This window comes from Anser anser (genome assembly GCF_964211835.1).
Source record: "Anser anser genome assembly, contig: HAP1_SCAFFOLD_269, whole genome shotgun sequence".
Classification (NCBI taxonomy): domain Eukaryota; kingdom Metazoa; phylum Chordata; class Aves; order Anseriformes; family Anatidae; genus Anser; species Anser anser.
In genome coordinates, this window is record NW_028153923.1 from 1 (window position 1) to 21,761 (window position 21,761).

General features: G+C 56.4%; 3 protein-coding genes across 3 annotated transcripts; all 3 read right to left on the reverse strand.

The window, feature by feature from the left end:
- Nucleotides 1–9: 9 nt before the first annotated feature.
- On the reverse strand, nt 10–2,839 carry LOC310891148 (protocadherin alpha-2-like; the record flags this gene model as incomplete). Its single annotated transcript, XM_083853436.1, has 1 exon — nt 10–2,839. A coding segment is annotated over exon 1 (2,505 nt), but the record flags the coding sequence as incomplete, so codon positions are not given.
- Nucleotides 2,840–2,909: 70 nt separating this feature from the next.
- LOC310891143 (protocadherin alpha-2-like) lies at nt 2,910–11,775 on the reverse strand. The gene has a single exon (XM_083853431.1). The coding sequence runs from the start codon at nt 11,341–11,343 to the stop codon at nt 8,812–8,814; it is 2,532 nt and encodes an 843-aa protein (XP_083709557.1). The 5' UTR covers nt 11,344–11,775; the 3' UTR covers nt 2,910–8,811.
- Nucleotides 11,776–11,912: 137 nt separating this feature from the next.
- On the reverse strand, nt 11,913–20,481 carry LOC310891144 (protocadherin alpha-8-like). The gene has a single exon (XM_083853432.1). It carries the CDS (start codon nt 20,384–20,386, stop codon nt 17,879–17,881), a length of 2,508 nt encoding a protein of 835 aa, XP_083709558.1. The 5' UTR covers nt 20,387–20,481; the 3' UTR covers nt 11,913–17,878.
- Between the last annotated feature and the right edge of the window lie 1,280 nt (nt 20,482–21,761).

Genomic DNA, 21,761 nt, shown 5'->3' on the forward strand with positions numbered 1-21,761 from the left:
GGAAAAAAAATAAAAACACAACGGGCAACTTACCGCGCCTGAAGAGTATGGGGAGAGCGAAGGTCCCTTCTCGGCAGAACCGTTTTCTGCCGCGGGGCCGGGCGGCGGCGGGCAGTTGGGGCTGAAAACCATCAGGTCGCTCTTGCCCGCGCCGTCCGCCACGCACAGGCTCCGGCTCTGGCGCTGCGAGTACGACCAGCTGCCCACCTCGCTGGCGCACACCAGCGTCGCCGGCCCGGGCCCCGCCAGCACGGCCGCCCGCGGCGCCCAGCGCGACGCCCCGTACAGCACCACCGCCAGCAGGAACAGGCTCGACACCGCGCAGATGGCCACCACCAGCCACACGTTCGTCGCCGCCGCCGCCGCCGCCGCCGCCGCGCCGCCCTCCGCGCCCGCCGCCGGCCGCAGCCCCGCCCCCGCCGACACCGCCCCCGCCGCCGCCAGCGCCGCCTCGGCGCCCTCCACCAGCGACACGCTCAGCGTGGCCGTGGCCGAGCGCGACGGCTCCCCGTGGTCCCGCACCACGATCAGCAGCCTCTGCCGCGGGCCGTCCGCCTCCTCCAGCGCCCGCGCCGTGCTCACCTCGCCGCTGTACAGCCCCACGCGGAACGGGCCCTTGCCCCGCGGCTCCCACAGCTCGTAGCGCAGCCACGCGTTGTAGCCCGAGTCCGCGTCCACCGCGCGGATCTTCGCCACCACCTGCCCCGCCGGCGCCCCCCACGCCGCCCACGCCCACAGCGACCCCGCCGCCGCCGACGACGACGACGCCTCGCCCGCAGCCCAGGGCCCCGGCCCGCCGCCGGCAGGCGGGAGCAGCGCCGGCGCGTTGTCGTTCTCGTCCACCACGAAGAGCTGCACCGTGGCGTTGCCGCACAGCGGCGGCTCGCCCGCGTCCACCGCCCGCACCTCGAACTGCAGCACCTGCAGCTCCTCGTAGTCCAGGGGCTGCAGCGCCCACAGCCGCCCGCTCTCCGCGTCCACCGACACGTAGCTCGACGCCGGACGCCACCCCGACCCCGACCCCGCGCCCGCGCCCGCGCCGCCCTCCGCCACCGAGTAGCTCACGCGCCCGTTGCCCGCCTCGTCCGGGTCCCGCGCCCACAGCCGCGCCAGCTCCGCGCCCGCCGCGTTGTTCTCCCGCGCCAGCACCGTGTACACGGCCTGCGCGAACGCCGGCGCGTTGTCGTTCACGTCCGACACCGGCACCCGCAGCCCGCGGCTGGCGCGCAGCGGCGGCGCCCCGCCGTCCTCCGCCCGCACCTCCACCTCGTACTCCGACACCCGCTCCCGGTCCAGCGCCTCCCGCAGCACCAGCGAGTACGAGCCCGCGAACGTCGCCACCAGCCCGAACGGCGACGGCGGCCACACCGCGCACCGCACCCGCCCGTTCGCCCCCGAGTCCCGGTCCGACACGCTCAGCAGCGCCACCACCGTCCCCACCGACGCGTCCTCGGCCACCGGCACCGACAGCGACGTCACCCACACCTCGGGCGCGTTGTCGTTCACGTCCAACACCTCCAGCTCCACGCTGCAGTGCCCTGACAACGGGGGCGTCCCCTTGTCTCTCGCTTCGACCTCCAGGTCGTACGACTGAACATCCTCGAAATCCAGTTGTCCTGCAGTCCTCATTTCCCCTGATGCTCTGTCAATTATGAACAAATCCTTCAATTTATCAGAAACTGCCTCGCTGAGGCCATAAGAGATTTCCTGGTTAATTCCCTCGTCCTTGTCTGTCGCCTTTAGATGCAGAAACACAGTTCCTGGCGGCGCACTCTCCGGCAGCCGAACCTTAAAGATCGACTGGTTGAACTGGGGCGCGTTGTCGTTCGCATCCAGCACCGACACCACCAGCTCCACCGTGCCCGTCAGCGACGGCCTGCCCCCGTCACTCGCCGTCAGCAACAGACGGTGCTCGGCCAACGACTCCCTGTCCAGAGATTTCATTAAGACGAGTGCTACAGAATTTTTGTTCTCGCCTTTAGATTTCACGTCCAGGGCGAAGTGCTCGCTGGGGCTGAGGGTATAGGAGAGCTGCGCGTTGGCTCCGATATCCGCATCCGACGCGCCCTCCAGCGGGAAACGGGACCCCGGCAGCGAGAGTTCCGCGATGCTGAGGTTTTTGGTGGCGGCGGGGAAGAGCGGGGCATTGTCGTTGATGTCGGTGACCTCCACCTCCACGTGGAAGACGCGCAGCGGCCGCTCCAGCAGCACCTCCAGGCGCAGGGCGCAGGGCGCGCTCTTCCCGCACAGCTCCTCCCGGTCCAGCCGCGAGCTCACCACCAGCGCCCCGCTCGCCCCGCTCACCTCCACGCTCGCCCGCCGGCCCTGCGCCACCAGCCGCAGCCGCCGCGCCTCCGCCTCGCCCGCCTCCAGGCCCAGGTCCTGCGCCAGCCGACCCACCACCGTGCCGCCCTTGGCTTCCTCCGGCACCGAGTAGCGCACCTGCCCGCCGCCCAGCGCCCAGGCCGCCTGCAGCACCAGCACCCGCACCACGGCCCGCACGCACACCGCCATGGCCGCCGCCGCCGCCCGCGCCCCGCACGGCTCCCGCCGCCCGCACGCCACCGCTCGCCGCCCCGCCGCCGAACCGCAGTCCGCTGACCCGGCACACCCGGACCAGCCTCCGCATCCGGGCTCCCTCCGCCGCCCGCCCGCTGTCGGCAGCCGTGACACAGGCTCGGGGTGGAGCCGCCGCCTTCTTGATGGCTCACACCGCCTTCGCGGCCGACAGCGGCACCTTGTGTCCGATCGCGGCTCCTTCTCCCGCCAGCGGCTTCCTCCCGCGGCGGCTCTCCGAAGGATGGGGACGTGGCCGCTCCCGCTCTGCCAACACGCTGCGGGATTTCCCAAGGGAAGGTTTCCGCAGAAAACGTCTCTGACGGTAGCTGGCCTCTTCTTATTCCCTCTTCTTTTTCTTTTTTTCTTTTTGTGTTTTGTTTTTCTTTTTCCTTAAGGCACTGTAATTGCTTTATACTTGCCAAAATGTTTCCTAAATGCCTCCATTAACCCAGGAATCACACCTGGGAACATCTTCACTCAAAACACCCTCCTCCACTTCTGGTCTCCTGATTTGGTTTTCCCTGTGTGTTCCTGATGAGGCGTAACTTGGCCTCCTTCTTTCCTGCTTTCTCTGCAAAGAGAGTTCAGCTCTTTCCTCTACAGAACAAGACGGTAGCCTCGGGCCTCCATTCATGGAAAGAACACGTTTTCACATGGAACTAGTTTTTTTGACTTGTGCAGCAACGCTGAAAACAAGCAGATAATGCTTTCTTTGGCAAGGCTTTATGACAGTGATGTTGCTGTGCAATCCCATACACACCCCTTCGCTTTCAAAACATAAACAGTACAGCGAGGGCAGCGTATTACAAAGAGTATCTCCATCCATCATCTCCAGCAGAATGGTTTTGCGTTTTGAGATATAGGTCCAACCTAAGAAACCATCAATGCATAGAAATTCCAAAGACTTACAACTCCATCGATGACTCCCCAGTCCCCCCATGACAGTCTAAACATAACTCATATGGCATAAATCCTCTCAGAAAAGAGAAATAGCACAAGGAAACAGAGCTCTCTACAACTCTTAAGAACCTTAGTAATGCATTCCCTGCGAGTTTCATCTCTCACTTGGAGCTGCACAATAAATCGCAGGTTCTTACCTTTTTAGGCAGGCAGGTGCTTGCAGGACAGCCTTTCAATGAGTCCATTACCAATGGCAGCAAGCCCTTGCAGGATGCCTCTCAGTAGTACTCAGCCACACATCACGGAACAAAAGACAACACAGAAGGGTTGCACCACTGCTCTGCAAAGGTACAGCTTGTCTGACATCCTCTCCCCATGCTCCCACCTCACTCACTGAGATGAACACTTCAGGGTCCATTCCCTACACAACTACGGATGCTTGCTGCTATCCCCACCACAAAGGCCAAGCAGCAACATGAAACAGACAATTTCACACAGTAGCCAGTTGCCGGGTCTAGCACCAGTGTCATAACATCAGGGCAAAGCAAAACAAAGATGTCAAATGCTAACCAAATGCTACCAATTATGACAAATATGTCTGTTGATAGTCCATGTTCAAATACACCTGAATCCACACGGCTAGGATAAAGTTATTGATTCATCTCTGGGTCTCCGTTGTCAGGAGTTCTAAGGGATATTTTCAGGGATCACTGACCATGATTTCAGCGAAATGGAACTAGACAAACAAGCAGGTTTTCTCCAGCCTTCAGCTTAAATCACAGCTTGTATTGCCAGTGTTCTTGTATCCACTTCTATGAAGAAGGAAACAAAAATTAAACTTGAACCCTCATGGTGTAATTGCCAGGTAAACCTCATCTTAAGCAACTGCAAGAAAGCTACCATCGTCATGCCAAGGGGCACAAATTATGAAATGAAACAGTCAACAATATTTGGCAGAGTGGCTCTTACAATTCCCAACACATCTCCTCAGAAAGGCAAATTCAGGGGGAATTGGGAGTTTCAAGTGTCATTCCAGTTCCTATTCACATGATCGCCATAACATTCACAAATACACACAGAAACACAAAATAACCCTTTTTTAAAAAGTATTCTCAGGGAAGAAAAAAGGAAGCAATACAAAAACTACTTCTGCAAGGTAGATGGAATCTGCAGAGTCAGGACTAATAACTGAGTTGTTTCTACATATGTATTCAGTCACCCAAAATACAGACCTCCAGCAATGCATCTTGCCTAACAGAGATATATCACTGCACGCTTTTCACACCTACCATAGTTCATGCTCTTCTGCCCTTAAGTACCTTGTGTTATAAAGTACATGTACCCCTTGCTTGCAAAGGGGTAACATGAAACATTTCTCCTATCTTTTCCATGTCCACAATAAATCTGTAGTATTTCACAAACCTATTTATGTGTGGTGGTTTTACCCAGCTGAGCCTCACCACAACCGCTCTCTCACTCCCCTTCCCCAAAGGCTAAGAGGGGGGAAAACAAAATGGAAAGGGATCAAGGGATGAGATAAGGATAGGGAGATCACTCAATAATTATCGTCATGGGCAAAACAACACAGGGAGATTGGAGAAATTTATTACCTATTACCAGCAAGTTAGACAAATGAGAAAAAAAGAAAACAAACTAAGAACACCATCCCCCATCTACCCTCTTCCACCATTCTACCCTCTTCCTCTTGCCACCCCCCGAGTGGCACAGGGGAACAAAGAATGGGGCTGCGGTCAGTCTATAGTACTTTGTCTCCGATGCTCCTTCACGGTCACTCTCTGCCCCTGCTCCAGCGTGGCGTCCCTCCCACAGGATGCGGTCCTTCCCAAACTGATCCTGTCTGGGCTTCCCACAGGCAGCAGCTCTTCAAAAACCGCTCCAAGTATGGGTCTGTACCATGGCTCCAACATGGGTCCCCCACTGGCAGCAGCCCCTGCCAGACCAGCTGCTTCTGTATGGGCTCCTCTCCATGGGCTACAGCTCTGGCCCAGAGTCTGCTCTGGTGGAGTTTCTTCACAGGCCGCAGCCTTCTTGAGGTCAGATCCACCTGCTCCACTGTGGGCTCCTCCATGGGCTGCAGTGTGGAAATGTGCTCCACTCTGGTACCCCATGTGCTGCAGGGGGACAGCCTGCTCCGCCATGCCGCAGGGGAACTCCTGCTTCACAGGCCACAGGGGAACTTCTGCTCCAGCACCTGGAGCACCTCTTCCCCTCCTTCTTCACTGACCTTGGTGTCTGTAAGGCTGTTTCTCATTCCACGTCAGTGCCCTGACAATGGCGGAACGCCCTTGTCTCCCGCTTTGATTTGTAAAGCGTATAAGCACCACTCATTTCCCCCCCACTGGAGGGGACAAGAGAGACTCAGCCCGTGAACTGATCCCAGAAGTTACAATGTTATCTTCTCTCACATCCCCTCTCTCTTAAACCAATTTATATTATTTTCTGTCTTTTAGGTGGAGCTTGAGTGACTCTAGTCATGCATATATTGGTTGTGATTGGTGAAAAGATTTCTTGCTTTTGTTTAAAAGTATAGGCTCTGAGAAATTCAGAGTGCATGCTCAGTGCGGGGTGGTCCCACTTTGGAGGCAGGTACCTTTTGGGATGGAGATGTGTTTTGGTATTATAATGATATTATAATGAGCAAAGTTCACTAGAGTACAGCATTTTGTCAAAAACATGACAGGTTGTTGGCTCAGGGTAGCAAATGTGTTCATCAGTCTTGGTGTGCCCAAGAACAATCGGTTCCCATCTTGTCACAGAGCCTAGCTGCAGCATCTTCACTCTGCTCTACACTCCATACTGTTCCTTAGAGTCAGCACACCAGGTCCCCCAGTGTGATTAACATCTAAAGTGGGAGGCCTAGGTAACGTTTAGGTAGTGCAGCTACACTCCACCATTCTTCAGCTGAAGAAGTTTACAGCTTCTTCAATGCTGTACATTTTCTTTAAAATGTGAGTATCTGTTTGATTTCCAAGTCACCTTAGGCAATTATTTCACAGTCCCTTAATGGCTCACATCTGGACAGTGGTGGGTCCCTTTTGAGCCAGCTAACACAGGGCAGCTTCTGGATTCTTCTCACAGAGGACAGCACTGCAGTCCCCCCGCATCAAAACCTTGCCACTTAAACACAATACATTATGCCACACAAGACCAACAGAGAAGAGCCTGGAGTACCAACCGTGTTCACCTTGCATAATCACTAAGCCAGAGGAGAATCCAAGAGGAGGAGGACAGAGTTCTGATCAAGAAAACGCTGAAAGCCAGCACTTTGTAGCAGCCAAAAGAAAAAGGGCATTAGAACTGGGATACCAGCATGACAGAAAAGCATACACAAGTGAAGACACTCCATACAAGATGAAGGGAAGCTCTAAGAGTTATGATTAACTACACAGATGGCAGGAAGACCAAAGCTGAGAGCTTGACTAAGATCTTGACCTAGAGCTTGACCAAGGTCAATACTGCAGACAGGCAAAGAATTCTGCCGGGACACATGACACTTAATGCCTCCTTTAGGGGTCTCAAAAACTCATGTCGAGTGATATTACAAACATCGCAAGACCTATTAACCCATGTAGCTGAGTAAATAAACAGGGCACCTGCCAAGAACTACAGAAAGAGTTTATGATGCAGACCACCTGGGTGGGTAAATGGCAGAAGATTTTCCATCAAGGACACCACCAAGCCGAGCAGATGAGGAAAACAATGTTGCCTCAACAGTGACTGTGCTTGAACTGCAACCAAACATTTAGGGGTATGAAATGACATCTGTTGCATAGGGAAACAGTGACATGGATATGTCAGCTCTAGCCTCAGTGCCAATCAAAAGGGTAAGACTTATGATAACACAGAAGAAACCAATCTCTTTCATTCCTCTTGACAGAACGGCAAAGTTGACTTTCAAATAGAATTTTGTATGTAAGCTGTTCCCACCCTAATTAAATTATTTACAAAACAGGAGACCAGGAAGACTTTCAGAGAATGCCAGCATGATGCCCAAAGCAGGTTCTCTTTGAGGAACACTTTCCCATGTTCAAACATGGTTCAAAAGCAGGAGAACTATGAAGAATGGGAGGAAATAAAGATATGAAGAATTAGATTGGACAACAATCCCAAGAAAACACACTCAACTTCTAACACATCTGCCTTTTAGGATGCTTTCAAGTGGAGGATTCCACTTGTCACATCAATCACAAATTTTCCTCTGCTTCTCCCCATTCACAGCAGACTTCTGTAGAAAATAAAATTGGGAAAGGAAAAAGGAAAGAGCCCTTGCCCACCCACATCTTTATCAGAAATAACAGAAGTAACGATCATGTGAGCATTCATATACAGGTGCTAATATGATGGCAACTGACTAAACAAGGGCTTCATAGAACCATCTACAGCACTGAAACCACATCAAGGGGAAGAAAAGACACTCCTGTATGACTCGCAGAAAGAGAAAGAATGGACAAAGGGCAGACAGGAAAGAGAGCAACGAGAGCAATGACAGCAAGGCACAGTGAGGCTGGGAGGCACCCTTCCCTCCAACAGTTCTCCATGCTGAATTAAAGCATCCAATGTCTCACTTCTCCCTACTTTTCAACACACTTCCAGAGGCAGACCATTCTCCACCACGTCCACCTAATTTTCTACCTCATCATCACACCGCATATTACTCAGTTCACGTAGATCAGCTTCCTAACATTACCAAAGCCCACCACCCAGTGAGAGCTCCGAAGACAAAAAAAAAAACAATAGCCAGAGTACATTGGCGCATACAGACACAACATACATAAACACTACTATATTGCCAGGAGATTTTAAAAATAATAAATACTGTGATGGTACTCATCCTGAGGGAACCACCAAGCTCCTTGGCACGCACAAACGGGTCTTTGGACAGGCAAAAGAATTCTAATACAAGAAAAATGACAGAACGGCTAATTCATACGATCAGCATTCGATGCCGTACAATGGGAAAAAGATATCTTAGAAAACTAGGAATACAGATCACCACGAAGCCTCTCACGAAAAAGAATGGAGCTCTCCAAATTCTACTAAACATTCACGTAGGCGTACAGAACACACTAAACAGTAGAGCACTCGCTTTTAGAACAACGAACACGTGTCTAAAGCAAAAGCTAAGGGTACATCCAGGAGTACTACATGGCTCTGACTCTCAGACAGTCACCACCAGACCAACTCTTCCTGGACTGCAGTCCTTCAACACTCTCGAACAGAAATGCTATACACCAGTAACCAACAGGATTCCAGAAACCATGTTGGGATGAAAATCCTTGTAAAATTCCTTCCACAAGCACATCGTTTTAATGATCAGCCTGCCGTGAAATATCATCGGAAAACAGAACATAAGTGGGAAAAAAAATAAAAACACAACGGGCAACTTACCGCGCCTGAAGAGTATGGGGAGAGCGAAGGTCCCTTCTCGGCAGAACCGTTTTCTGCCGCGGGGCCGGGCGGCGGCGGGCAGTTGGGGCTGAAAACCATCAGGTCGCTCTTGCCCGCGCCGTCCGCCACGCACAGGCTCCGGCTCTGGCGCTGCGAGTACGACCAGCTGCCCACCTCGCTGGCGCACACCAGCGTCGCCGGCCCGGGCCCCGCCAGCACGGCCGCCCGCGGCGCCCAGCGCGACGCCCCGTACAGCACCACCGCCAGCAGGAACAGGCTCGACACCGCGCAGATGGCCACCACCAGCCACACGTTCGTCGCCGACGCCGCCGCCGCCGCCGCCGCGCCGCCCTCCGCGCCCGCCGCCGGCCGCAGCCCCGCCCCCGCCGACACCGCCCCCGCCGCCGCCAGCGCCGCCTCGGCGCCCTCCACCAGCGACACGCTCAGCGTGGCCGTGGCCGAGCGCGACGGCTCCCCGTGGTCCCGCACCACGATCAGCAGCCTCTGCCGCGGGCCGTCCGCCTCCTCCAGCGCCCGCGCCGTGCTCACCTCGCCGCTGTACAGCCCCACGCGGAACGGGCCCTTGCCCCGCGGCTCCCACAGCTCGTAGCGCAGCCACGCGTTGTAGCCCGAGTCCGCGTCCACCGCGCGGATCTTCGCCACCACCTGCCCCGCCGGCGCCCCCCACGCCGCCCACGCCCACAGCGACCCCGCCGACGACGACGACGACGCCTCGCCCGCAGCCCAGGGCCCCGGCCCGCCGCCGGCAGGCGGGAGCAGCGCCGGCGCGTTGTCGTTCTCGTCCACCACGAAGAGCTGCACCGTGGCGTTGCCGCACAGCGGCGGCTCGCCCGCGTCCACCGCCCGCACCTCGAACTGCAGCACCTGCAGCTCCTCGTAGTCCAGGGGCTGCAGCGCCCACAGCCGCCCGCTCTCCGCGTCCACCGACACGTAGCTCGACGCCGGACGCCACCCCGACCCCGACCCCGCGCCCGCGCCGCCCTCCGCCACCGAGTAGCTCACGCGCCCGTTGCCCGCCTCGTCCGGGTCCCGCGCCCACAGCCGCGCCAGCTCCGCGCCCGCCGCGTTGTTCTCCCGCGCCAGCACCGTGTACACGGCCTGCGCGAACGCCGGCGCGTTGTCGTTCACGTCCGACACCGGCACCCGCAGCCCGCGGCTGGCGCGCAGCGGCGGCGCCCCGCCGTCCTCCGCCCGCACCTCCACCTCGTACTCCGACACCCGCTCCCGGTCCAGCGCCTCCCGCAGCACCAGCGAGTACGAGCCCGCGAACGTCGCCACCAGCCCGAACGGCGACGGCGGCCACACCGCGCACCGCACCCGCCCGTTCGCCCCCGAGTCCCGGTCCGACACGCTCAGCAGCGCCACCACCGTCCCCACCGACGCGTCCTCGGCCACCGGCACCGACAGCGACGTCACCCACACCTCGGGCGCGTTGTCGTTCACGTCCAACACCTCCAGCTCCACGCTGCAGTGTCCTGACAACGGGGGCGTCCCCTTGTCTCTCGCCTCAATGCGAAAGTCAAACACACTGACTTCTTCGAAGTCCAGGGGACCGACGAGTCGGATCTCGCCGGTCTGTGGATTAACGGTAATCAAATCTCTTCCACTCAGGGGAGTGAACTTCGTCGCGCTGTAAGTCACTTCACTGTTACTTCCCTCGTCCGGGTCCGTGGCGCCCACCCGAGTCACCAACGTTCCCTCCTCTGCGTTCTCCAGCACCTGCACTTTATACACCGACTGGTTGAACTGGGGCGCGTTGTCGTTCGCATCCAGCACCGACACCACCAGCTCCACCGTGCCCGTCAGCGACGGCCTGCCCCCGTCTCTCGCCGTCAGCAACAGACGGTGCTCGGCCAGAGACTCGCGGTCCAGAGATTTCTTTAATACAAGGTAAGGTACGATGTTCCGTTCATTCTCTTTTTGTAATTCCAGAGCGAAGTGCTCGCTGGGGCTGAGGGTATAGGAGAGCTGCGCGTTGGCTCCGATATCCGCATCCGACGCGCCCTCCAGCGGAAAGCGGGACCCCGGCAACGTCGTTAATTCCGCGATGCTGAGGTTTTTGGTGGCGGCGGGGAAGAGCGGGGCATTGTCGTTGATGTCGGTGACCTCCACCTCCACGTGGAAGACGCGCAGCGGCCGCTCCAGCAGCACCTCCAGGCGCAGGGCGCAGGGCGCGCTCTTCCCGCACAGCTCCTCCCGGTCCAGCCGCGAGCTCACCACCAGCGCCCCGCTCGCCCCGCTCACCTCCACGCTCGCCCGCCGGCCCTGCGCCACCAGCCGCAGCCGCCGCGCCTCCGCCTCGCCCGCCTCCAGGCCCAGGTCCTGCGCCAGCCGACCCACCACCGTGCCGCCCTTGGCTTCCTCCGGCACCGAGTAGCGCACCTGCCCGCCGCCCAGCGCCCAGGCCGCCTGCAGCACCAGCACCCGCACCACGGCCCGCACGCACACCGCCATGGCCGCCGCCGCCGCCCGCGCCCCGCACGGCTCCCGCCGCCGCCGCCGCCGCTCTCCTGCCCGCCCCGCGCCGCTCCCCCCGCGCGCACAGCCGCCCTTCCCGCCGCCCCGGGGCGGAGCCGCCCTCCCGCCGCTCCCGCGCCGTTCCTGAGCCTGCAGCGACACCGTGTGCTCCGCCGCCTCACTCGCGCCCGCCGCCGCCAGCACGGCAGCGACGCCGCCCCCGCCTCGCGGGACGCCCCCGGCACTCGCGGGACGCCCCCGGCACTCGCGGGACACACCACGGCGACGGCGCCGCCACCGAGCCCAGCACAGGCCGAGACAGCAGCGCTAACGAGGGGGCAACAGCCCCGCAGCGCTGCGCTCCAGACGCCGCTCCCCGCACACCGACCGGCTCCCAGCCCTGCACGCACCACGCCGACGGACGCTCCTCCTTGCTTGCTTGCTTCCTTCCTTTCTTTCTCGTCTCTCTCCTCCTTTCCTTCTCCTCCATTCTCTGCCTTGCTTGCTTTCCAGCTTGCTTTCTTACTTGCCTACATTCTTCTGGACGTCTACTTTCATTCTTTCTCTTCTTTCACTTCTTTCCTCCTTCCATCTTTGCTTCTTTGCTTCCTGCCCTTCCATTTCCTAAATTTCCCTCTTTTCCTAAATTTCCTATATTTTCTAAATATTCCTAATTTTCCTAAATTTCCTTTTCCTAAATTTACTTTTCACTTCTTTCATTCTCTCCTTTCCTTCCTTCCCTGGCGCTTTTTTCCTTTATTTTTCTTCCATTCTCTTTCTTGCTTGGTTCTTGCTTCCTTCTTCCTTGCTTCTTGCTTGCTTGCATTCTTCTCGATGCCTTGCTTCTTTCTTTCTTTCTTTCTTTCCTTCCTTCCTTCCTTCCTATTTTTCTCTTAGATTTTTTCTTCATTTGTTCTCTACCTGTCTTCCTGTTTCTTGTTTTGTCCTTTCAGCGCCTTCTTTCCTTTTCTTTTATTTCTTTCATCCTTTTAGTTCCTTCTTACCTTTTCTCTTACTTCTTTCCTTCATCATACATGTTTCTTCATGTTTCCTTTCTTTCCTTCACTCCTTCTATCCATCTGCTTCTCTTCCTCTCCTCTTTACTATTCCTTACCTTCTTCCTCCTCTTCATTTTTTTTCCTCCTTTATCAAAATGCTTTTCAAATGCCTGCACCACTCTTCCAATCAAGCTCAAACATGCTCTGAGGCAAGACCTCTTCTTCCTCCTCGTCACCGCCTTCCATTCTGCTCTGTACAGCATCCCTTAGCACTCAGGAGGACCATGATCCCCCAGGAATCACTCTGATACGCCACTGCCAGGAATTACTCTGATAAGCCTCTGCACACCAGAGGACGTGGATGCCCACTGCAGTCTCCTAGACCTCCATATAGCTCAGGTGAGTCTTTCACTCACTTTCACAAACTGCAGCCTTTCATGACTGTCCTGCTGCCTGCTCACACTGAGGTGGGAAGCAACAGGAAAGGAACAAGATCAGGCAGCAGGGCTCTGCTGCTCCAAAACTACAGCCATTACCCAGGATACGTTCCATCCACCCAACATGAACATATTGCAGTTATTAGCAAAAATTGTGCATTGCTCTCTTGAACACATCTTATTTGGGCAGGAGCCACTTACCTGTAGGATCAGTGCTTGCTTGTTTAGAAAAAGAAGCATTTCCATGACAGGAGAATTGCTTATAAAGAACAACGTTAATGAAAGTTTTCAGAGATTTCTGGGGAAGCTGGATAGAAAAATTTCCTTCAGATGTGGGACACCTATGAAATCACTGGACAGCACGCACTGCTACCATACACATACTCACTTTTTGGAATGAGCTGTGCTACCAGAGATGCACCATCTCCACCAACACCAGCTATGCAAGTACAAAGACTGGGAGGAAGGCAAGTGCACAAAGATTACACCTACACCATCATGTCTCCTCAGAAATTTCCTCTATTTCTGACACCAGGCAGAGACCAGGGGAAGGAACTGTTGCCACTGGGAGAAACTGCTTTCCCCATTGGCGTCCACATATTACCCAGAAGGCTCCAAACCTACAGGCATTCCCCAGGCAATGTTCAGTCCATCCAACATAAAGGGAACGCAACTAAACAGCAAAAAATACATACACCTGTCTCTCAAACACATACTTCTCGCATATGAACAACTTACCAGCAGCATCAGCGGTTGCATGCTCAGAAAAAGTAACAGATTCATGGATGGATAATTGGTTTCATAGAGAAATTTTCATTTAAAATCTTCCGTGATTTCTAGGGAAGCTGGGCTGAAGAGAAATCATCGAGATTAGCAAAAGCTCCCCAGTCACGGGAGAGTGTGGTGTACTCCCTGACACACAGCTATCACACAGGAAGCCATCATACCGGAGAAAAAAAAAAAAAACAAAGGCTCCCATTCCAGCTCATTGAAACACAAGATTTGCCAACAGCGTAAACATAGAGAGCACTTCTTCCCCTCCTCCCCACTTGATGGCAAAGGCCACACTCTGGCTTCCACCCAGCATCTCCATTTCCCACAAAAAAAGGTTCTTTTCCTACACAACACCATCCTGTCCATTGCAAAATGCTCACTCCTTCTCCGTGCTGTTCACAAAATCACTGCCACAACACCTGGATGATACTCCACCCCACAGACAGCATCCAGCTCCAAACACACCTCTGAGCATCACCCTCTGCAGAACCTCGCCTTCTCCCACCACCGCCAGGCTCTTCCCCCCTGCACAAATGGCACTCTCAAGGCTTTGCACTGGCTCTGCAATCTCAGATGGAAACGGAGAAAGCTGGACCGATGGACAATGTTTACAGCAGCTCCTGGTGGAGCAGCCACTCCTCATGCTCAGGAACACAGGGGTCAAAGGCCATCTGCCAGACTGCTGCAAAGCCAGGCCCATGGTGCAGAACAGTGACATGAACGAAAACCAAGTGGCCAAACAAAAACAAAACTCCACACACAACCTGGGGAGGCCCTGGAATACCAGCCCAAAGAGTGATGCAAATAGTCTTCCTTGGAGACAGACATAACTTGACAGGGTGAAGCCCTGATCAGCTTCATCAAAATGCAGTGTTCATCCTGCTCTCAGCAAGGGAACCACGAATGTCCACGTGTCACCTTCAACACAAGGTACCTTAAGGTCCCCGGCATTCACTTCCACTGCAAAAAGGGGACCATCCCAGGAAAACATCAGCTTCCAACAAGTTGCCAGCAAACACAAGATCGCCCTGCTCAAGATCACCAGATAACCATAGGAACATCAGGAATGGCCCGGTCCTCCTCAGTGCCACTGACATGTTCACCTCCACCAGATACCACACTTGCTCGCCACACCCCAAGGCTGACTCCAGCTCTTGCAGAACCTCCCCATCAATGAAAGCACCACAAAGAAACATACGAAGAGAATCACATAGAAACTGTCCCCAGCACACTCTGCAGTTGACCATTACAGTTTTCTGTGCTTCAACAATCTCAGATGCAAACATTACAGGTGAATGAGGGACACAATTTCTAAAGGTGATGGTATGACAGTCCAAAAGGCAAAAGGTGCTCATTTCATTCTGTGAAAGAACACCCCAGATGTTGACAAGCAAAGCACTGTTATGGATAACATCAACTCTATTCATGCATGTGTTACATCTTCCAATGAAACATTCTGGGGATTTTGAAGGGGCTGGCTGTGAATGCCAATGTTGAAAGCACATGAAATCAGGACACCGTATGTCAAACCATTTCTCTGGTCAGGAATGAAAGGCCACAATCAGGCAAAGATGAGAGTACAGTTGTTTCATGTGCCTCAATGGAATGCATTTCTGAGTAATGTCTCAACATCACAACACCAGCAGCTCTACAGTCTCAGGCATCCTTCTGGAACCACACATGGCAAGAAGATTTCACAAGGTCCCCAACCAAAAAAAACAATAACCAACCAACCAAAGACATTTTCGTTAGAAAGGTTTCAAGGGCACACTGAATGACAAAGAATAGTGTCTGCAGGACCACCATCACCACCCTTCATGTCTTGAACTCCTTCAGCAATCTCAGGTGTAAATGCTGCACAACAAAAAGAAACAGCATTTGTGGAGCTCATGTCATGACAGCTCGAAGCAAAATCGGTATTGGTTTTATTCTGTCAGAGAAAACCTCAGATACTGAACAACTAGCCTCAGTAAGATGTCCCAAACCAGGAGCTGAGGACCTCTTGGATGCACGCCAACAGAGATGTGAAAATTAAAAAAGAAAAAAAATAATAATACGGGGATTACACATAAGGGGATTGTAAGTCCATAAAACCAACAGCAATGGAATACAAGAAGAACGACTTGAACAAACACCAAAGGTACTCCCCTATCTCATGTTCCATTACCAGCTCTCTGTGTGAAGGAGCAAGACTCCAACATTGCTGTATCGTGAGCATCAGACAACCCACCAACTGCACCCAGCTGTAATGAGCATGAGCTAGGCACAAGGAAACAATCACAGCACATTTACCAGCACTCCAAGGACACAAGCGAGGCCGGTCACCACAGAATGCATACAACTGGCACAGTCAGATCCTCTGAAACCATCCTCAAAGAAAACACCCTGCCTGATGCACAAAACCAGATTCTTTCTTGCCCTGACCTCTGGCTGTGCTCTTCTACCTCTGTACTACAAAGCACACTAGTGGCATACTCATAAAGGGAAAAAGTATAACATGATTTCAGATGCATCTTCCCCTTTACAAACTACTTTCTGGTGGTAAAGAGAGTGAAAAAGTCGGTATATTTTCAAAGAGCATAAAAAGAGATGGGGGGACACAAGCATGGCTTGCAGAGAGCGGAGACATGGTGATCACAAGCAACTGCAACTCCACACAGAATCCATGAAACAGCAGGATAGGGAGGGAGTCAATATACCTTCCCCTGACATATTCTGACCCGCACAAGACATGCCCTCTGCAACCTCATCTAACGCAACTCCAGCCCTCCACACGAGGACAACACATCCCTGCCTCAAGGGAAATCACCCACTCCACTTCCTGATCCACTTCTCTGCGATGCCTGAAGCTTTTCCTTCTCATCCAACATGTCCCAGAGGAGAAAGAGAAATTCACAACTAATGAAAGGCAATATACACACTAGGCGTATACCTCAAATGACATGCAGACCATTTCAACACCACATACTGTCTCAAGTTAAGGAAGACCTTCAAATCCTGTCTCTTGGAGTCTAGGAAAAGGTCTTGCCCGGCAACACTCCGGCAACATTCTGCCTCAGGATTTGCTTTAGGCACCCATGATCTGCAATTCTGGGACGTGTGTTCTTAACACAAGTATGCATCTCTCCATCCTGTGTTATGACATGCAATGCAGACTTGATTTCCTTTTCAAGTTTATGGTTCACATCAGGAAATTACCAGGTCCCATTCACTGCCATGGCCGCATTCACCTCCACCTGATTACATGTTTTCCCTTCCCACCCCATGGATCACATCAGATTTCACAGACCCTTCCCATCAATCACAGCTACAAAAATGCAAAATATTCCAATGATACCAAATGCACAATGTCTCGCAGACTCTTTGTAATAACTTATAAGCAGGGCTGTGTGTTACATGCCACTTCCCTAACGAGGAATACAAGCCCACAGTCAGAAAAGCCCAAAGACCCAAGTGTCACCTTCGTCATTGCTTCTTGACAGGACAATCAAAACACACAAAGACAAAGTTCTCAACAAGAACAAAAACAATACACAAAAAATCGACACCAGCAGGCTCGGCATTCAGCTACTTAAATGGCTTTCAATAGTGCCTGCTGCACAGTCACCACCACATCGACTCTTCCTGGCCTGCAGTCCTTCAACAGTCTCGAGCAGAAATGCTTCAAACCAGTAACCAACAGGACTTGCAGAGACCATGTTGTGACAGATCTAATGAAAATAGGCACTGACTTCATTCTCTATGAGAAAAACTCAGATACTGAACAGCTAGCCTCAATAAGATGTTCGAAAGCAGGAGATGAGGAGATCTTGGAGACACAAATACAGAGATGCCAATGCCATCATCAGCTGATTACAGACAGTAGCACAGTAATAGGACCAGGCATACATGGCCACAACTAGAACAAGTTGAACAGACACCAACGGTGCTCACCTGCACCATGTCCCTTTGTAACAGTGTGTGAGAAGGAAAGACATCAATATTCAGGTACCATAGGTATCAGACATAACGCATGAAGAGATGACTTCACAGCTGACCCTGTACAGCACAAGAGGTTTCTAGAAGGGCCCTGTCCTGGCAGCAGGAGCGGGGCTCTGAGCACAACAGCCCTTGGCAGGACCCGCGCTGGGGCACAGACACAGGCCACAGCGCTGTCGGAACTCGCAGCTCGAGCACCTGACGAGCACCGAGCGGCCGCGGGCCGGGTACTGTGCCCGGCTGCCACAACCCCCTCGAGGGGGCAGGCTGGAGCGGGAGGGGGGTGGGTGGGGAGCAGAAGAGAGCGAGGAAAAGATTTTAAAGGGCAAGGAAAAGGGAGAAAGATTAAAGGTCAAGAGGAGGGCGAGTGGCACTGACCGTGTCCAGGAGAGCGGGCGGCTCCTGCGGCGGCTCCTTCGGCGCGGGGCCGGGCGGCGGCGGGCAGTTGGGGCTGAAAACCATCAGGTCGCTCTTGCCCGCGCCGTCCGCCACGCACAGGCTCCGGCTCTGGCGCTGCGAGTACGACCAGCTGCCCACCTCGCTGGCGCACACCAGCGTCGCCGGCCCGGGCCCCGCCAGCACGGCCGCCCGCGGCGCCCAGCGCGACGCCCCGTACAGCACCACCGCCAGCAGGAACAGGCTCGACACCGCGCAGATGGCCACCACCAGCCACACGTTCGTCGCCGACGCCGCCGCCGCCGCCGCCGCGCCGCCCTCCGCGCCCGCCGCCGGCCGCAGCCCCGCCCCCGCCGACACCGCCCCCGCCGCCGCCAGCGCCGCCTCGGCGCCCTCCACCAGCGACACGCTCAGCGTGGCCGTGGCCGAGCGCGACGGCTCCCCGTGGTCCCGCACCACGATCAGCAGCCTCTGCCGCGGGCCGTCCGCCTCCTCCAGCGCCCGCGCCGTGCTCACCTCGCCGCTGTACAGCCCCACGCGGAACGGGCCCTTGCCCCGCGGCTCCCACAGCTCGTAGCGCAGCCACGCGTTGTAGCCCGAGTCCGCGTCCACCGCGCGGATCTTCGCCACCACCTGCCCCGCCGGCGCCCCCCACGCCGCCCACGCCCACAGCGACCCCGCCGCCGCCGCCGACGACGACGACGCCTCGCCCGCAGCCCAGGGCCCCGGCCCGCCGCCGGCAGGCGGGAGCAGCGCCGGCGCGTTGTCGTTCTCGTCCACCACGAAGAGCTGCACCGTGGCGTTGCCGCACAGCGGCGGCTCGCCCGCGTCCACCGCCCGCACCTCGAACTGCAGCACCTGCAGCTCCTCGTAGTCCAGGGGCTGCAGCGCCCACAGCCGCCCGCTCTCCGCGTCCACCGACACGTAGCTCGACGCCGGACGCCACCCCGGCCCCGACCCCGACCCCGACCCCGCGCCCGCGCCGCCCTCCGCCACCGAGTAGCTCACGCGCCCGTTGCCCGCCTCGTCCGGGTCCCGCGCCCACAGCCGCGCCAGCTCCGCGCCCGCCGCGTTGTTCTCCCGCGCCAGCACCGTGTACACGGCCTGCGCGAACGCCGGCGCGTTGTCGTTCACGTCCGACACCGGCACCCGCAGCCCGCGGCTGGCGCGCAGCGGCGGCGCCCCGCCGTCCTCCGCCCGCACCTCCACCTCGTACTCCGACACCCGCTCCCGGTCCAGCGCCTCCCGCAGCACCAGCGAGTACGAGCCCGCGAACGTCGCCACCAGCCCGAACGGCGACGGCGGCCACACCGCGCACCGCACCCGCCCGTTCGCCCCCGAGTCCCGGTCCGACACGCTCAGCAGCGCCACCACCGTCCCCACCGACGCGTCCTCGGCCACCGGCACCGACAGCGACGTCACCCACACCTCGGGCGCGTTGTCGTTCACGTCCAACACCTCCAGCTCCACGCTGCAGTGTCCTGACAACGGGGGCGTCCCCTTGTCTCTCGCCTCAATGCGAAAGTCAAACACACTGACTTCTTCGAAGTCCAGGGGACCGACGAGTCGGATCTCGCCGGTGTGCGGATTAACGGAAATGAGATCTCTTCCACTCAGGGGAATAAAGTTGCTCGCGCTGTAAGTCACTTCACTGTTACTTCCCTCGTCCGGGTCTGTGGCACACACGCGAGCCAACAGTGTCCCCTCCTCTGCGTTCTCCAGCACCTGCACTTTATACACCGACTGGTTGAACTGGGGCGCGTTGTCGTTCGCATCCAGCACCGACACCACCAGCTCCACCGTGCCCGTCAGCGACGGCCTGCCCCCGTCACTCGCCGTCAGCAACAGACGGTGCTCGGCCAACGACTCCCTGTCCAAAGATTTCTTTAATACAAGATAAGGAATGATATTCCGTTCATTCTCTTTTTGTAATTCCAGAGCGAAGTGCTCGCTGGGGCTGAGGGTATAGGAGAGCTGCGCGTTGGCTCCGATATCCGCATCCGACGCGCCCTCCAGCGGAAAGCGGGACCCCGGCAGCGACGATTCCGCGATGCTGAGGTTTTTGGTGGCGGCGGGGAAGAGCGGGGCATTGTCGTTGATGTCGGTGACCTCCACCTCCACGTGGAAGACGCGCAGCGGCCGCTCCAGCAGCACCTCCAGGCGCAGGGCGCAGGGCGCGCTCTTCCCGCACAGCTCCTCCCGGTCCAGCCGCGAGCTCACCACCAGCGCCCCGCTCGCCCCGCTCACCTCCACGCTCGCCCGCCGGCCCTGCGCCACCAGCCGCAGCCGCCGCGTCTCCGCCTCGCCCGCCTCCAGGCCCAGGTCCTGCGCCAGCCGACCCACCACCGTGCCGCCCTTGGCTTCCTCCGGCACCGAGTAGCGCACCTGCCCGCCGCCCAGCGCCCAGGCCGCCTGCAGCACCAGCACCCGCACCACGGCCCGCACGCACACCGCCATGGCCGCCGCCGCCGCCCGCGCCCCGCACGGCTCCCGCCGCCGCCGCCGCCGCTCTCCTGCCCGCCCCGCGCCGCTCCCCCCGCGCGCACAGCCGCCCTTCCCGCCGCCCCGGGGCGGAGCCGCCCTCCCGCCGCTCCCGCGCCGTTCCTGAGCCTGCAGCGACACCGTGTGCTCCGCCGCCTCACTCGCGCCCGCCGCCGCCAGCACGGCAGCGACGCCGCCCCCGCCTCGCGGGACGCCCCCGGCACTCGCGGGACGCCCCCGGCACTCGCGGGACACACCACGGCGACGGCGCCGCCACCGAGCCCAGCACAGGCCGAGACAGCAGCGCTAACGAGGGGGCAACAGCCCCGCAGCGCTGCGCTCCAGACGCCGCTCCCCGCACACCGACCGGCTCCCAGCCCTGCACGCACCACGCCGACGGACGCTCCTCCTTGCTTGCTTGCTTCCTTCCTTTCTTTCTCGTCTCTCTCCTCCTTTCCTTCTCCTCCATTCTCTGCCTTGCTTGCTTTCCAGCTTGCTTTCTTACTTGCCTACATTCTTCTGGACGTCTACTTTCATTCTTTCTCTTCTTTCACTTCTTTCCTCCTTCCATCTTTGCTTCTTTGCTTCCTGCCCTTCCATTTCCTAAATTTCCCTCTTTTCCTAAATATCCTATATTTCCTAAATATTCCTAATTCTCCTAAATTTCCTTTTCCTAAATTTCCTTTTCACTTCTTTCATTCTCTCCTTTCCTTCCTTCCCTGGCACTTTTTTCCTTTGTTTTTCTTCCATTCTCTTTCTTGCTTGCTTCTTCCTTACTTCTTGCTTGCTTGCATTCTTCTCGATGTCTTCCTTCCTTCCTTCTTTCTTTTTCTTTTTCTTTCTTTCCTTTCTTTCATTCACTCCTTCTATCCATCTGCTTCTCCTCCTCTCCTCTTTACTATTCCTTATCTTCTTCCTCCTATTCATTTTCTCCTCCTTTATCAAAATGCTTTCCAAATGCCTGCACCACTCTTCCAATCAAGCTCAGACATGCTCTGAGGTAAGACCTCTTCTTCCTCTTCATCACCGCCTTCCATTCTGCTCTGTACAGCATCGCACAGCACTCATGAGGACCATGTCCCCCCAGGAACTTCTCTGATGAGCCACTGCACACCACAAGACGTGGATGCCCACTACAAACAGTCTCCAAGACCTCCATACAGCTCAGGTGAGTCACTCACTTTCACAAACTGCAACCTTTCATGACTGTCCTGCTGCCTGCTCACAGTGAGGTGGGAAGCAGCAGGAAAGGAACAAGATAAGGCAGCAGGGCTCTGCTGCTCCAAAACTACAGCCATTACCCAGGATATGTTCCCTCCACCCAACAAGAACATATTACAGTTATTAGCAA

What these genes read in the sequence shown, in the direction of transcription:
- LOC310891143 (XM_083853431.1), bottom strand. Translation starts at nt 11,343, where the DNA reads ATGGCGGTGTGCGTGCGGGCCGTGGTGCGGGTGCTGGTGCTGCAGGCG.
- LOC310891144 (XM_083853432.1), bottom strand. Translation starts at nt 20,386, where the DNA reads ATGGCGGTGTGCGTGCGGGCCGTGGTGCGGGTGCTGGTGCTGCAGGCG.